This window comes from Plectropomus leopardus, chromosome 19 (assembly GCF_026936395.1).
Source record: "Plectropomus leopardus strain MGB_pleo_1.0 chromosome 19, ASM2693639v1, whole genome shotgun sequence".
Classification (NCBI taxonomy): domain Eukaryota; kingdom Metazoa; phylum Chordata; class Actinopteri; order Perciformes; family Serranidae; genus Plectropomus; species Plectropomus leopardus.
In genome coordinates, this window is record NC_142194.1 from 13,633,034 (window position 1) to 13,650,210 (window position 17,177).

General features: G+C 37.6%; 2 protein-coding genes across 2 annotated transcripts; one reads left to right on the plus strand and one right to left on the minus strand.

Annotated features, from left to right (window-relative positions):
* Positions 1–837: 837 nt before the first annotated feature.
* On the minus strand, positions 838–9,528 carry fkbp10b (FKBP prolyl isomerase 10b). Its single transcript, XM_042507454.2, has 10 exons — positions 9,138–9,528; positions 8,699–8,844; positions 6,626–6,815; positions 6,228–6,373; positions 5,145–5,334; positions 4,469–4,614; positions 3,846–4,035; positions 3,623–3,765; positions 3,294–3,457; positions 838–1,290 (listed from the first exon to the last, which is right to left on the minus strand). Exons 1-10 carry the CDS (start codon positions 9,368–9,370, stop codon positions 1,096–1,098), a joined length of 1,743 nt encoding a protein of 580 aa, XP_042363388.2. The 5' UTR covers positions 9,371–9,528; the 3' UTR covers positions 838–1,095.
* A 1,623-nt stretch (positions 9,529–11,151) lies between these two features.
* On the plus strand, positions 11,152–16,404 carry LOC121958501 (endoplasmic reticulum protein SC65-like). The gene is made up of 7 exons (XM_042507455.2): positions 11,152–11,800; positions 12,587–12,736; positions 12,882–13,053; positions 14,425–14,553; positions 14,647–14,792; positions 15,403–15,486; positions 16,138–16,404. The coding sequence occupies exons 1-7, from the start codon at positions 11,336–11,338 to the stop codon at positions 16,282–16,284; spliced, it is 1,293 nt and encodes a 430-aa protein (XP_042363389.2). The 5' UTR covers positions 11,152–11,335; the 3' UTR covers positions 16,285–16,404.
* The last annotated feature ends 773 nt before the right edge of the window (positions 16,405–17,177 follow it).

The following is a 17,177-nucleotide window of genomic DNA, read 5'->3' on the forward strand; positions in this document are numbered from 1 at the left end:
CGAGCCCTTGCTTTTCTGGTCATTTTTTCAACATGCTATTTTATGGGTTTCTGGTCCATTTTTGGATCTTTTTTCAACACTGTATACTATAACACGCCCTGAAATGCAATACTGAGTAGTTTTCAGCTGTTTTTCAGACGTGTCATATTTTGACATTTTCGCCTTGCCTTGCTTTTTTGGTCATTTTTTCAACATGCTATTTTATAGGTTTTTGGGCCATTTTTTCAACATGTTATTTTTTGGGTTTTGGGCCAGTTTTGAACGTTTTTACAACACTGTACAGTATAACACGCCGTGAAATACAACACTGAGTAGTTTTTACCTTCTTTCCAGATATGTCATATTTTGACATTTTCGCCTTACTATAGCCTTGCTTTTTTCGTCATTTTTTCAACATGCTATTTTATGGGTTTCTGGGTCATTTTCGGATTTTTTTTCAACACTGTATACTATAACACGCCCTAAAATGCAATACTGAGTAGTTTTCAAATGTTTTTCAGATGTGTCATATTTTGACAGTGTTCAAATTTTTATTGTTGGTGTTTTGGTGTGTCATGTGTACTGTATATTACCTTTGTTATTACTGCAAGTGCCTCAAGCTCAAGTCTACACATATTGTACACATTAAAGATCATCCAACTTAACAGTGACGTTACCAGTTTTTAAGCTATTGTTGTAGTTATTGAATGACTTGTTCTTACCTTTTTGTTTTTGAAGATAAACGTTAATGCCAGTATGAAACACAATGCTACAGTATAGCAATAATCCCAATCTGGGAGTGTAGGTCTGGATTTTCTCTGATTTTAGCTGTAAAGTCCTGGGAGAAAAAACAGTTAGTTTTATCTTGTGAACATTTTAATTAGTGTGACTTTCAAGGACAATAAAGGTGCTTGTTCAGTTTTCTGAAATACAATCATCAAACACATACATCATGAAACTTCAAAAAAAGAACCTTTGCAAAATTTTCTTGTCATTTAAAAGGACTATCCAATGTTGTACACAAAGTATTGATGATGTGTTAAAAAAAAGTCTCTCATTGCATTTTTTAAGGTGTTGGTGTTTATCCCTGAGAGAGAATGAAAACATCTGTCCTCATCATAACTCCTCATGCCTTGCCCGTTCCCGTTCCTTGTCCTCATCCACCTTCAGTTTGAGTTCCTCAGCTGTTATCACTCCATCTTTATTTCGGTCCTGGTTTTGGAACATGTCAGCAATTACCTGCTCCACGATCAGTCCTGGCTTTATACGACCTTTGCCGTCTGCCACCTGCAGCTTGATAAACTCCTCAAACTATAAAATGTCAAGAAATAAGAGAGGATCAATAATAATCAATTGTCATGTGGCCATACTACTGTGAAGATTGTATATATGCATATGTTTGGTGCTATGTTGTATGACGTGCTATAGTATGACTTTTTGGTGCTATTTTGGACCACATGCTATATTATAACTGTTTGGTGCTATTTTGAACGACATGTTATACCAGTGTTTCCCATAATAGCAAAGACTATGACAGGTCACCAGAGTCTAATATGCCCTGCCATAGTCTCATTCGAGCTGGACTGTTAATTAAGAGCTGTATTAAAACAGCGTTTGGTTATTTATAGTGTAGCAGAGGCAAAGAGGAGCAGCAGAATGTCAGGAGCATCGAAAGTGAAACTAAACTGTTCATTCTGCTGGGCCTAAAACTGTCTTTCCATTACAAAAATCTGCAAATACCTCCTCTCATCTATCAATCTGATCAGCTGTGAGCGTATCAACAGATCAATTATCCAACACGAGTGCCTTTTTAGCTGCAAAGACGATAAAAAGTACTCCGCCTGCTGCTTGAGTATAACTTTTTGGTGCTATTTGGAATAAAAACAGCTGAAAACCACATAGTATAGCATGTCGAGACTGAGTGTAGAATGATGAAAACATGCTAAAAAAACATCGTAACATGTCGAAATAACAACCCAAACCACCGTACTATAGTATGGCGAAAAATGTCAAAATATGACATGTCCAAAAAACTGCTGAAAATCGCATAGTATAGAATGTTGAAAAAACATACAAAAACATCAGAATATTAGTAGGATTTGTGTTTTTAGTGCTTTTTTGGACCACATGCTATGGTATGACTTTTTGGTGCTTTTTTTGACGCCATGCTACAGTATGACTTTTTTGTTATATGTTGCACACCATGCTATATTGCTAATTTTTTGGTGGCATTTTCGACCACAAGCTATAGAAAGCCTTTTTATGCAGTTTTGAACTAAATGCTTTTTTTGTGCTATTTTGAATGACATGCTTTAATATGAGTTTTCAGTGCCATTTGGATGACATGCTATAGTTGTAACATGTAACAGTATGACTTCTTAATGCTATTTTGTACAACATGACATTCATGATAATTATTACATATTATACATAGTATGGTATGACATTTTATGTCATTTTCATGGCATTTGACATTTTTCGGACATTTTATGACACACTTTGACTTCATGACATTTATATGGTATATTTTATTTATTTATGTTTTTTTTTTTACCTAATACATTATAGTTTTTTATATAAAGTTATATATAGTGTAGTTCTCAAAAATTGAAATTTGATCATTTATAGCACATTTCCAGGTTAAGGGTTAGGGTTAAGGTCAAATTTTTGAAAGCAGATATTTTTGTTGAATAGTGAAAATCTTAAATAACAAGTACCACTGGTGTAGATTGGAGTTTTATCATTACTTTGTAAACACTGATGGTACCACTAAGTGGTTAAATAAAGTGTTTCAAGTACTTATGCATTTTATGTATGATACTTAATTATTTTTACTGTTTCTGCGCAAAATATTGCACTATTACATTACATAACTGGCTGTAGTGTAGTTAAAAGTTACTTTGCAGATTATGATTTTGCATACAGAAAACATGCGTTCATCTTGTAAAATATCTGTATATTCTACTAACATTAAATCCTCCCACATATGCACCCCACAGTAATAGCTAAAAATACAATAATATAATGTATATGATGTATACCTTTTCTGCATAGGTGCTTTATTTTTTGATACTTAAAGTACTTTTTCCTGAAGATTCATAATTGAGTATTTTTACATTGTGTTATGGTTACTTTTAATTAAGTAGAAGATTACTTCTTCCACCACAACTGTTGGCAAGTCCTAAATGTAAAATTAACTTTGTTTGCACTGTTTGGTTAAACCACACAAAACTAAGTAAATAAATACTTTTAAGGGCTGTCATCTGCCATGTGAAGTAATGTAGGTGGTGGTCATGCTGTAGGAAGTTACGTACCTCCTCCTGGGGCACCTCTCCGTTCTTGTTGACATCCAGGGCTTGAAACAGATCTGCAGGAGTGTCCTCCAGCCACACAAACAGGTAACCAGGTGGAACTCCCTTCTCAAAGCTCACCAGTTCAATGTCAAACACCAACACAGCACTGCTGGGCACACCAGTGGCTGACAGACAGAAAGCAAAAAAGCAAAAAAGAAAACTGTTAAAGTGACCTCTTGATATTTAAGTGGATTCAAACTCATAGTTCAAGACCTTAGGAGGCATGTCAAGGTTAAAAATAAAATAGTTCATTTAAATAGCATTGACATTGTGAGTATTGTCAGTCTTACATCCTTTTTCTCCGTGGCCGAGATGAGGCGGCACCGTTAGCACCCTCCTCTCTCCTACACACATGCCTCGCAAGCCTTGGTCCAGCCCATCGATCACCTTGTCCGCCCCCAGCACTGCATCCTGAATGTTCTCATAGTCGTGTCTGAGGACAAAGTTGATCAGACAAATTTAAGTGGTAACTTGATTATCTGTGTTAAGAAAAGGGATATCTGAGCATCTTACGAGGAAAACAGCGGTGTGCCGTCCACCAGGGTGCAGTTGTAGTGGTAGCGGACGAGGTCATTCAGAGCAGTGGTGTCATTACACGTCTCGGGTCTGTGGATGATTTGGATGTCCACAGAGTCGCTGGGGTTGTGGAAGTCGATGACGTGAACGTCAAACACCAGCACGGCAGAGGGGGGGATGACATCACCTGGACAGAATTATTTAGACTCAGAATTGGAAAATATTCTGGTCATACTCAGATGCATCAAAGCTGTTTAATAGATTATCTATAGAGTATATGTGACAATTCATAAAATCACCTGCATATTCTTTTGAATAAGTTTGATATACTTTATCTATTCCCTTAGGTGTGAGTATATTGTTCAGTTTTAAATTATTTATGCTCCTTTTCTCTGAGACTGCCGTTTACATTTTTGAATCATGTCATTATTATGTTTTCACTAAAAATCCAGACTTAAAACGCTATAAAAATGCCATTTCACAGATATGAATGGCTTATTTTTCCAGAACATTAGCTCTTTCTAAAATGCAGATGTGGAACAATAAGACAAAAGCTGTTGCTAAGTCAATACGGGCGGACAACTCACTGCAAAGCTGCCGAAAATACTGCAGTAACTTACCTGCTCCTTGCTCTCCATATGCCAGGTGTGGAGGGATGATGACTCGCCGTTTCTCTCCAGTGCAGACTCCCAGCAGTCCATAGTCCATGCCTGCAATCACATACCCCATCCCGATGTAGGTGTTGTATGTGCTGTTCCTCTTGTAGCTGTGGCAGAAACAATTTTTAGTTTATTTAAAATAAAAAAAATAATAATAAAACAAAGAAATTGTTCATCGTGAGGCCAAACAATGGTGGGGCGCTCCTCTATTTGAGTGACTCGCAGTTTGAGGCTTTCGTTTTGCTGTTTTGTCAGGCAGTAAAAAGAAAAGCCCTTCACCACTTGTTTCAGCTACTCCCTTCAGCCAAAAAAACTTTACAAGAACTCTTTTATCCCACATTTAAAAGGCAAAATTGTCACTACATTTTTAATATAGCTGCGCACTCGTGCTTAACTGATCTGTAGAACTGTTGTGTGATTTCATGTGAGTCTCATGGGTGTGAATGCTTTTCTCATGTTGTTTGAGCCCCTAACTGAAGGCAATTTTCTGTCACTATATGATAATAAAGTTTTTCGAATCTTTAAATACACATCACATTATGTTATATTGAAAACTCAAAATATGGCAGTTTGAGGTCAGACTATTATACTGAAGTGATGCGTTGACATTCAGAGGAGGGTTTAAAAATGTGCTCACCTGGTGTCAAAGGTGACTCCATTCAGGAAGGTACCGTTGTAGTGATACCGGATGTAATCCCCAACCACCGACTTGCGCTTGCACGACTCGGGCACCACCAGCTCCTCAATGGTGATGTTATCCTTTGGGTTATGAATGTCCACCAACAGGATGTCAAACATCAGAGTCGCCTGGGGGGGAATCTCTTTACCTGGTGAGCAGAGAGTAGAGAATTTCAAATGACGTCTTAGCAAAATTAACGTGAAAGACAAGTTCTTCTATAAAGAGGGGATGTTTGTTTCAGTTATTTTTCTATTTATATTACATTAGCAATTACTTGTTAAAACCTGGCTTATTTCTATCTGATCTATTTATTTAAAAGAGCATAATCGATTTGAATTTTACCTTTAGTTTACAGTCCTGAAATGTTTTAATGAATTATTATCTTATTGGAGCAGTGGGTTAGATTTAGTGCCATCTTGTGGTTAGGCTGCAGATCGCAACCAATCATCCCTAAAAACTTGAAATGCCCTTTCTAAAGCCAGTTTGGTTTGTCCATTCTGTGAAGAAACATGAAGGAGTACCTGCGCTCTCTGCAGATATGAAGGGCTCGATCCAAAGTAAACCGAAACATGATTCTTAGCCAGGCTCTACTTTCAGATGACTTCACAGTTAATAAAACAATTACGAATATTTTATGATATTTCTGTCAATGTACCCTCTAAATCCTACACACTTCACCTTTTTATAATATATAATATAGATATATATTTGTTTTACATCCATATGAACTTGTAGTTCATGTAGGAGTACATTGGGAGAACTGTTCCTAAAAAAAAACAACTAGTTGTTAGTGGTCAAAAAAAATCCACAAGGAAAGATTTAAGTGCTACAATAAAGAAATATGTTGTGTGTACAGTATTTTGAATTTTATTTAGCATTTTAATGATAAAATGTGAATTGCTTGATGAGGCTTTGTAACATTGTTTCAATCCTCTGACTCTAATTACGAGGTGTTTGGAGAGTCAGGGTTTGGTTTCAAAGCAGGAACACTAAATCTACTTCTTTTTTTAGCGCTTTTAGTTCACCATAATTTGTGCTTACCTGATCCTTTTTCTCCGTAGGCTTTGAAGGGTGGGATGACAATATTTCTGATCTCCCCCACACACATCCCCAGCAGGCCTTCATCCAGGCCCTTAATCAGCCAACCCTCACCCACTAAGCTGTTGTGGGTCTGCTTCCTGGTGTAACTACGTAGGGCTCATACAAGCGCAAAGTCAAACACACAACACACCTGGGTGACACAGTACAAACACACAAAAGAATTGTCATTTGATTCAGACAGGGATTTGTTTCAGAGCATGGAGATAAGATTTAGCTTCAAACAACGACCTCTTTGTTGACTGTGATTCATTTACTATTTTTAGGGTGCAATTGCTATTGTTTCAAAAAAGGTCAGTGTTTTGTTACAGCATTTTTGAGATTTTTTTAAGCGAATTCACCTGGAGTCAAAGACAGTGCCATCGAGCAGAGTGCCGTTGAAATGGTAGCGCACAAAGTCACTGCGCATCACGGAGCGTTTGCAGTCTTTGGGAGTGGTGATGGTTTTGGTGGCAACCATGTCGGCTTTGTTCCACAGATCCAGCAGATGGATGTCAAACACCAGGGTGGTGTCTGGAGGAACCACGTCACCTGTAAACATGGTCAGATCAAGGTTAGATAAGGTATATATCCATATTTTTTCACTTACTTTCATTATAAAAGAAGTCTTTATTACAACAATGAAACATTTGTTCAACCAAAACTAACTCCTCTGTTTTCATTCCTTTAAGTGTCATTCTGACTGATATTAATTCGGTAATATTGTTAAACATCAATATTTTCATTGCAACCCTATCTGGGGCATTCTGAAAAATATAAAGGCCGTAGCCAAGAAGCCAACATTGGAGGGGCCAATGAGCTATTATCTTATCTATCATAAGAAAGTACAGCTATAAAGTATACTGTGTGAATACTCCATAAATAAAAGCTATAACTGAGAAGATAACATTCACAAAATTATCATTTCCATAACAATTTACAAAAATATCCCAATCGACAGTGATATAGTCTAAGCAACAAAAATATTACATTTTAGTTTTCCATTTTTGAATCCATTTGAAAGTACTGAAACAGAGAGACCGTACAGTGTTTGAAACTGATTGTACCTACAATTTAGGCTGCAGTACAGCAGACCCACAAACCACATGCAGAACTGCAGCAGCCTACAATGTCATACTCTAACAACCACACACACACACACACACACACACACACACACACACACACACACACACACACACAGACACACAGACAGAGTTTACTATAATTACTGCCTTGGGCTAACTACTGGGCCCAGTTGTTCAAAAAAATTTAATCTGGATCAAAATGACAGGTTACAGATTTGGAAATCCAATGTTTTTCTTTCCAGTATCATCTTATCTATCTTGCTTTTATACCAGCTTTTTAAAGCAACACTGGATCAGATCACCCTGATCCAGATAAAAACTTTTCAAGATTACTAAATCCAGATTACCAGTGCTAAAAATTGGGATTCAATTCACAATGTAGACTACCAGCCATGTAATGAACATGTAGAACAGCCACTGTGGTATCACGTTAAGGTTTTTTTGTTTTTTTTTTAAAAAAAGAAAAGATTACAGCATGGGAGAGTTTCACTTAAATGCATATCTGTTTAGTCACTGTCTGTCACAGAATAACGTAACACAAAAGTAACTGAGTTTATGGCAACTGCTGAAAGGCCTTCTATTTGCAGTATTAAGAACTGGATGTATGATCTACCGGTAAATAAATTTCAAGACTTAGTCTGCAAACATACACATTGCAGTTACTGCTTATTGCCACAGATGTCAGCAAAGACAACAAAACAGAGCTCTTCATTATTGTAACTTTAAATGTTTTTTGTTTGACTTTGACATCTATTTGAGAGAGCATTTTATAGGGACAAATTTGTTTTTTTTTTGTTTAGATATACATTACTGAAAGGCTTGATAGGTAGTCTAATGTCTACTTTGTCTACTTTGTCTACTTTAGCGCTGCAACGGTTAAACAAATCAAGTACAAACTATATAAAAAATGTGAATATATATGACCAATTTGAATTTGTTTTTTGTTTTTTTTTTAACCGAAATCCACCCTGAATTCAGCCTTCTGCTGGGATCAGGATAATCCTGACTTTTTGGATTAAAGGTATCCAATTCCTACTGAAAGGTTTTGAACACAAACTGAAGGTTTGATCCAGATCGAAACTAAAATTGGATTATATGACCTCATCCGATTTCAGAACAAATGTTGTCTTTACAACGAGCTATTTTCAAGATTTTATCAGATCCAATAACTGAAATCCAATTAGATTACGTTTGAAGAACTGGGCCCTGATTATTCTGGAAATGTGCTGTGCTTTATCTAACCACTGAAGCAGCTAGAATATCCTCTCCATTGGCTTTTACAATCTGATTCACAACTCTGGCCTCCCACTTGTGCAGACCTGTCTACTGGATGACATTTTCATTTACCTGCACCGGTGCTTCCATAGGCCAGGTGAGGTGGGATGGTGATTTTTCTGCGCTCATTCACACACATGCCCTGCAGACCTTTTTCAATGCCCAGGATGAGCCGGCCCTCCCCAAGCAGGCCCACTTTAGCGTCTCCTCTCTGATGGCTGTGAAGGAAAATCAAAAAGGTTGACAAAGACAGAGAAAATGTCAGAAGTGGGCCAACTCCAAGGAGGTGTAAACTCTGGGGGGAAAATGACTAGGCCTACAGGGGCATGCACGTAGGTATTTACTGACAGATTATTGCAAATTTATTTTTATCTCAGCGTTTGCTAAATTTCTGCCACTACAGAATAAATTTTATTACCTTTGCAGCATGATTACCAATTTTAAAAGCAGAGACAAAGCTAAAAAAAAATCAATGCATTCACAATTTCATATAAAACGCGGATGAACTCACCTCGAATCAAATGTTTTCCCGTCGACAAATGTGGCGTTGTAGTGGTAGCGAACATAATCTCCCTCTTTCGCTTCTCTTGCACAGACTTTCGGGATGAAGTATCTGTCCACGACTACATCAGGACTGGGGTTGCAATCCACACGAGACCACGCAGTGAGGAGGAAAAAGACAACGCAGCAGGCAAACATCTTTACAGAACCGGGCAAACAATAAAAATAATAATAGCCACACATTGGCTAAGTTTAGCGCGCGGAGCTCTGTGTGCGCAGGAGGGCCCAGGCTGCAGATGTGGAGCGGTGCAGCCGTGTCTGACTGCTGTAAACGTGGACAATCTCCAGGCTGCAGTGGAGACTTTTCACCAGAGGTAAGGAATGTCGGAGTTGGGAGTGGAAAGCGCCTCCGTTAAGCTCTCCACAATATTCAAAGAACACCTTTTCCTTGAAAAATAAAAGAAAATCACAACATAAGGGAGGCAAAGAAGGGGCAAACAACAAAAAGTACATTAAGCATGTAATTTCCAACTTCTTCTACTCAAAACATAAAAAAACGAGTGACTCCGGCTTGCAATGTAAATTTCCTCCTTTTATGTGAAAATGAAGGTAGATTAAGGTCAAAGCATTCAAAGCGTGATTTTGGCAGGCTTAACGCATGCTTGTTTTTTTCCTCCATACATAATATTTCTACAATGGTGTGTATTTTTTTCCAGTCTGAACCTTTATTTGAGGTTGATTCACAACAGGTCATTCTTAAACAATATCCCCTTGATCTGGAAACTTTCAGGAAATCTTTAAGGAAATGTACTAATACAATATTGTATATATATATGTTATATAACACTGGTATTGTTATTTCTTTTACCATATGTTTTCACTCGCAGTAAAATAAATAAATAAAATAAAATAAATGATGGGAATGACCCGTGGTAATGGCATTTTGTCAAATGTAAGAAAAAAAAATCTTTTAGCTCGCTAATGTATTTTCTTGTAAATTTAACATAAAATCTACACAAAATACATACTTACAATATAAAATGTTGCTGCTTCTTATTTAGACATTCAAAGAAAATATGAGCTATTTGGTAATGTCAGTCAATAAACATATTTGCAAATATTATAAACATACACAAAAACTTAGGCCTACCTTGATTTTGTTTCTTCATCAGGTCATCCATTATGGAGCTAACTGTCCTCCAGCCATGTGCTCTCCTGTCACAAGATATAAAATAGTAAAATACAGCACATTATGCATTTCGTAAAAATGTGTATTTATCTGTTATTTTAATTTGAAGTAATTAGATCAATCTCAAATTCAGGATCTCAGACAAAGGAAATATAGTTTAAAAAACATATAAAATGCCACTTTATATATATTAAAATACAATAATTGATGTCTTATTTTTAAAGAGACACAAAAATCATGAAAGTTAAAGAATCTCCCAACAGAAGACACTTTGTTTTTTAAAAAAAAGTCAATTTCTCGCTTTTATTTTGAAAGTAAAATCGCCTTTAGTTCTATTTAGCTTGACTCTCCAGCACCGCTGTACACAGCTGCATATAGCAGAGACACGCCTCTCCGGATCTGCCTCTCAGAGCCGTAAAGTGGGCTGAGAGCCCCCAAAGTTTCACTTTTTACATTAATGCCGTGAAAATTTCAAAAGCACTCCCAAGTGCTGACGAAAAACATTAAAAGGTCAAGGGAAGGAAATTATCTTCTTGTCATTCACATTCACAGAACGACGGACAAACTGATCTAATAATCTCAAACGAACGAGGACAGAACAAGAACTGCTCAAAACAAATTAAGCATATTTACCTCTGCAGCGCTCTGCAAAACACAATTACATCCTAAAACCCTACAAAACCTTTTTTTCCACAATAATGACGTAAATCTATAAATCTCATCTCACGTAGTTTCATTTATGTCAACAGTAAACTTCCATGCGTGAGCAATTCACAACAAATAGGACTACAATGCACATACGCGGTTACTTTTACGCACGCATTTTCTTGAGCCAAATAAAGCAACGCAGCAGTGTGTGTGACAGCTGTGGGTCTGCACAGAGAAACCTGAGACAGCAGCCTCTGAAGGGCCCAATAACGGAATTCCCACAGACCCCTAAGCACTTCAGCAGACCACAGCCACTGGAAACCAGCAGCAGACAGAGGAAGCAGGCTAATAATGTGGGACGTTAAATTATCATGGTTGCATTTTGCGCAAAAGGAGTCGCGTTGTTCGCGTTCTTTTGTTTGATATGTGTTTGTATGACAGCCGCACAATATGAAAACTACAATTTCAGAAATTTCCCCAAAGAGGAGCTCATGCCGCTCACCACTGCATATGGTTTGGCTTTGGAGTATTACGCTGCGGAAGACTGGACTGAATCGATCAAATATTTGGAGCTAAGTTTGCGCTTGCAGCGGCTTCTTAGAGACAGCGCGAGATACTGCATGGTGCACTGTAACCGCAGCAAACAAGAAGAACCGTCCTCCTTTACGGGAAACCAGGACCTCCGCGTCTACTGGCACGTTATGATGAGCGCGAGCTGCCAGAAGAAGTGTAGAGCGCATTTCCCTGCGCTGCAGCTTCCTCCTGCCGGCAGACAGATCGTGGAAGATTTCAGCAGGAGATCTCCCTACAGATATCTTCACTTTGCGCACTCCAGGGTGAGACACACCAGGTTTCAGAACACCTTATCAATGCTGAAATAACAGCTTGAACAGTTTAAAATGGTTAACAACCAAAAGACACACAAAATTAGGGGTCGACAGATTATCGGACTGGCCGATTATTGGAGCCGCATTTCTGTTAATGATCGCCAATAAAATTAATTAATAAGTGCAAATAATGTGTCAGCATGGGAGTAACTTTTACTTTCTTAAACCTCAGGGAGCAATTTTATTTATTCATGTTTAATTCAAAATTTCACTTGACTTGATAAAAAACCAAGTTGCTGGGAACTTGCTGTTTCTGATGTTTAGCTTCTCAGTTTTTATTTAACATTTGCTAAAGGCATTTAAACCAAGTTTTGTGTTGGAGTTCATGTTCAAAATTCTAAGTATCGATGGAAAGATTTTTATTTTTTGCAGTAAATGCATATCTGTTCTAAATATTGGTATTTGGTCTCATTAATCAGTGTTGGTATTGGCCTTGAAAAGCCAAAATTGGTTGACCCCTACACAAAATGAGTTTTAGGGGATACATAGCTACAAAAATGGGAAAAAACACCAAAAAAGAAGAAAAAAAACCCCACACACATAAAGTGACTACCAAAAAGAAAAATACTATGAAGAGACACAAAATACAAAAAAAGAGGCAGAAATCACCGCTAAGACTCTGCTTGTGTTTCCAGTCCTATGGAAGAGAGGTGGTGGGAGAAACACAAGTCTTAATATACTGATGTCACCAGTCTTCCCAATAACAGCTGAGGTAATTCCCCGTTTTTCTCCCAGCTAAATGACCTGCAGAGGGCTGTCCCATGTGCCTATACGTACCTCCAGAAGAACCCCCAGGACCAGGAGATGCTCGAGCTGATGGAGGAATACAAGAGCCAGTACGACCTGAGCGGCTATCTCACCGACCACGAAGAACAACCATATGAGGTGAGGACAACCTGTCCTTCACACATTTTCTGTGGAAGCAAACATAATACAGTGTCACACAGTTAAATACCACATCAGCAGCAGCAAAAGTTTTCCTGTCAGTGTTTCTGAGGAGAAAAACATGGATTAATCATTTCATTTTTAGGCCTCCTTTCTGAGAGGAGTGAAACTCATCAATGCAGGTGACTACAGCAGCGGTGCTGAGCACATGGAGGAGGCTCTGAGGCTCTACCTCCATGAGTATGACCTCTGTCAGGCGGACTGTGAAGGGATCAGTCAGCTTTCACCACACAGTGACCTCTACGCTGTCATAGCAGGTTAGTTTGCACGAGTATCAAAACAGATGACGACACTGAACATCCATGAGATGCAAACGGAGCCAAATTGGATTGAAAAAGACAATTTTTAAGAATTGCACTTATTAGTCTGCTACATTTGTCTCCTTATTTTGATTTTACATTAAAAAATATGACAAGATAATAAAAAACACACTGTGGCCACCTACCTTTTTGGCTCAGGACCCCTTCTAATTGTGCAATGTGTAGCTGGCCTCCTTTGTCATTTTTCTGTCGTTCTTCTTTCTTCTCTTCCACAAATTATCTCACGACCCCAGAAAATTATCCTTTGTTTTTTTTGGGGGGGGGGGGCACCCTATATCATGAACCACTAAACACTACTTCAAGGTCCAATGTGTAGGATTTAGGGGGATACATAGGCAGAAATTGAATATTATATTATAAAAGTATGTTTCTTTAGTGTATAATCATCAGCAAATAAGTATTATGTTTTTGTTACCTTAAAATGAACCATTTCTATCTACAAAGAGAGTGGGTCCTTATCTAATAAGATTGCCATGTTGCACGGCATGTTTCTACAGTAGCCAACAATGAACAAACCAACCACTGGCTCTACAGAAGGCCAAATGTGTTTTTACGTCAGCCACCGTAGTTAGCAGCTCTTCCACGGTGAGAGCGTCGGAAAAACACTGATTGTGACATGAGACTGCTTTGTTCAGTCTTTTTACTGGTTTAAATAACCTGGTAGGTTTGTTTTGAAAAAAAAAAAAAGCCTCTGTGGATAATTTAGCGTTTGCTAAAAACCTCTTGTAAGTCTGATCTCAAGTTATCAGAAAAAAAAGTTGAGCACCCATTAGCAGGTGCTGGGCTAGCGGCCCGTTTCTGTCATGCCAAACAGCTTTGGAGAAATACTGATTTGTAACGTAAAACTGCTTTATTCAGTGTTTTTATCAGTTTGAATCACCGTGTGTTTTTTAAAGGAAGAGCACTTTGCTGATAATAAGGCTCCCAGTCAAAAAAACGCCTGTAAACCCAACACTTATTCCTTGCAGAGGAAGTTTCAGCTGGTTGCAGTTTGCAATCCTCAACACCAGATGCCACTAAATTCCCCTAAATTTTACACACTGTTCCTTTAACTGTATATAGGTAAACCTAGCTCCACTTGATATACTTCAGTATATTATCCATGTTGGCTATTTCTCAACAGAATGAGTAGTTTTATTTATGTTACTTTAAGTAGATTTTGCTGATAATAACTCTGTACTTTTACTTATCAGGACTTTTACTTGGAATAGAGTACTTTTACATAAATGTTTTGGTACTTAAGGTCTGAATACTAACACCACTGTCTCTGGTTTCATTCTCATTTAAAAAATCTCTGCTTTTCCACAGATGCTTATTTTGACGTATTACGCTGTAAACTCAAATGTGAAGAAACTTTAATGCCGAATGTTGGTGGTTATTTTGTGGAGAAATTTGTGGCCACTATTTACCACTACCTGCAGTACGCCTATTATAAGTGTAAGTTTACACTGGCAGCCAAGCTTTTTTAAAACACTGCTCTTGAATAACTTCAACACTAATCTGTGTATCTGCTGTTTTTTCTCTGACCAGTGAACGATGGCCGCAGTGCCTTGCCCTGTGCGTACAGCTACTTCCTGTTTGAACCTGAGGACCAGGTCATGAGGCAGAACCTGCAGTACTATAGAGCCTACAGTGAGCAGTGGGGCCTTCAGCCCGACCACTTCACACCCAGGATGGTGAGAGAAAGAGCAAATCTGTGGTCTGTCTCAACTATCTAATGGACTATACTTATTTATCAGAGTGAGGGGGAGGCTGCAGTGTGACTTTAATTTAAATGTTTTATTTTTTTAAATATAAGGAAAATGCACAACCCTACCTCCACCATAAATAACCATGTTTCACAGTTTCTGGACATGATAAATGTTGATTTGGAAAGTCTCTAAATACCACATGCGTTCTAAGGACATTAAAAATAAAAACAAACTACGTCTATTTAACGTTGTATGTCCTCCCATAAGCCAAATAAAAAACATAACTCACTCCCCAGTAGTTACTTGAAAAATACTTTTAGTGCCTCCTTCATTTTGCACCACCCCCCTTTCCTAAGTAACAAACAGTCCCCAACTCCCCAAAAAACAAACTGAGGAACCACAGACAAAAATGGCTGAGGTGCAAATTCATACTGATGAGTTTAAGGGAAAATGGGAGTTAGACCTGTCTTTATTATTTTGATGTATCAATAATCAATTAATTGCACTGTCTTCGCTGAAAACAACTAAATAAACATTTGCTCTCATTTATTTAGTTTGTTGTTCTCACATCTTTGTCCTATTTGTGTTTGAACAGGAGGCTCTCAAACACCACAACCTCACCACCACTCAAAAGCAGATGCTGACATGTGCAGAGAAGTACTTAGTGCTGAGCGATGAGGTGAGATTAAAGAACACATTTTCTTAAAGGCATGCTGTACGCAGGATTGTCGGTAATCATTGGTAAACAAACCTGCCAGTGAAATTGAGAGTGAAAGCTAACTCTAGATTCTCTGTTGGTGTTTTACCTGAATATATTTGCGTTGGTTCTGTGCTTTGTCTCTTAGATGCCTGCTGCTTACAGTCTGGCACCTTCATGCTACCTTTTTATAAAGACTTGCCAGCCTGAGTGCTGTGGGGGTACAGGTGGATAAATGTCCTGAACACACAAGAAAATAAGAAGAAAATAAGAAAATACAGGCAGAGAGCAGAGTCTGCAGAAAAAGACACTGCGACACACTTTTGATGAGTCATACGTGATGACTGAGAGGGATTACTTCTGTATGAGTCTATATATAAAAGTCTTTGAAGTTACTAAAGCAGCTGTTGGTGCTGCTAGTCTTCAGTGTCATGAAATCAAAAGGTCTGCTAAATTCTGTATTCAAGAGTACTTAAATTATAGCATGAAAGAAAGTCCTTTAAAAGCATGTATTTGTTAAGCAAACGTCATTTTAAGAGGGAGATTTTTTGCAATTGGTATAAAAGATTTATAAAAAAAAAATAGTTAAACACATCTAATAGTAATTGTCATGAATATTGTTTTTTCTTTCAGGATTTTCTTGGAGCAGAGGAAGCAGCAATTTGGGCCTCAGAGTCTCCTGATGTTGAGTTTGAAGGGATGGGAGACTATGAGGAGTCTTTCTATGCTGACTGGAGGCAGCCGAGGGGTAAAGGAGACTCTGGGGAGTCAAATATCTGAAGAGAGCTGAGAGTGAGGGTTTTAACATTAAACACGTCAGCGATCACTTTCTGTCCTCTTCCGTCCTCACAGTTTGGTTTGATTATTCTCATTGTATTCATCTGTTTACTTGAAATAAAAATTAAGTTTATAATACCTGTTTTCACCTTTTTTGTGTTAAAACTCATCTGTAAGTGTGCAAGCTCACACATGCAAACAAGATTTGATCTGCTTGAGTAAAACATTGTATATTACCATAGTGAATCATCTATAAATACCGTATGTATAAAGTAATAAAGTATTCACGAAAAGTTAACACACTCACAGGCTTGCATGAATAAATTATGTAGAAAAGTTAAAAATTCAGAATCACTCTGTATTTACTAGTCATTATCCTTATGCTGTTGTGATTTTACAGTATTGTAGTTATTACATTCAAATTCACGTTTAACTCTTGAATTAATAATTGCAAAGTAAGGATTAATCAGGTTTTTAATTGTATTAACAAAATACTTATTACTGTTTATTATTAATTATTATTATTACTTATTACTATTAATAGTTATTACTGTGAAATACACAGATATCCTTCCAGTCCCTCTGACACACAACCTGCAGAAACATCACTGAAGTCCAGTAAATATTTACAAATAGCTGCAGTCTGATTACTAAGAGGGAAGAACTACAGGCCAGTTTCAAGTTAACTCTTCATCACTACTCGATGTATAATTATTATAATACTATCACAGACTCCTAAATATACATTATAAACGTACATGCTGGTATTTGGTGTTTCAGTTTTACATTCATTGCTGTAAAATCAGAGCTGTTTCTGCTGTAAATATATAACCATTAATGTAATGTAAATAATTAGAACTGTGATATTCATGGACAGGATATCAAATTGCAGTCAG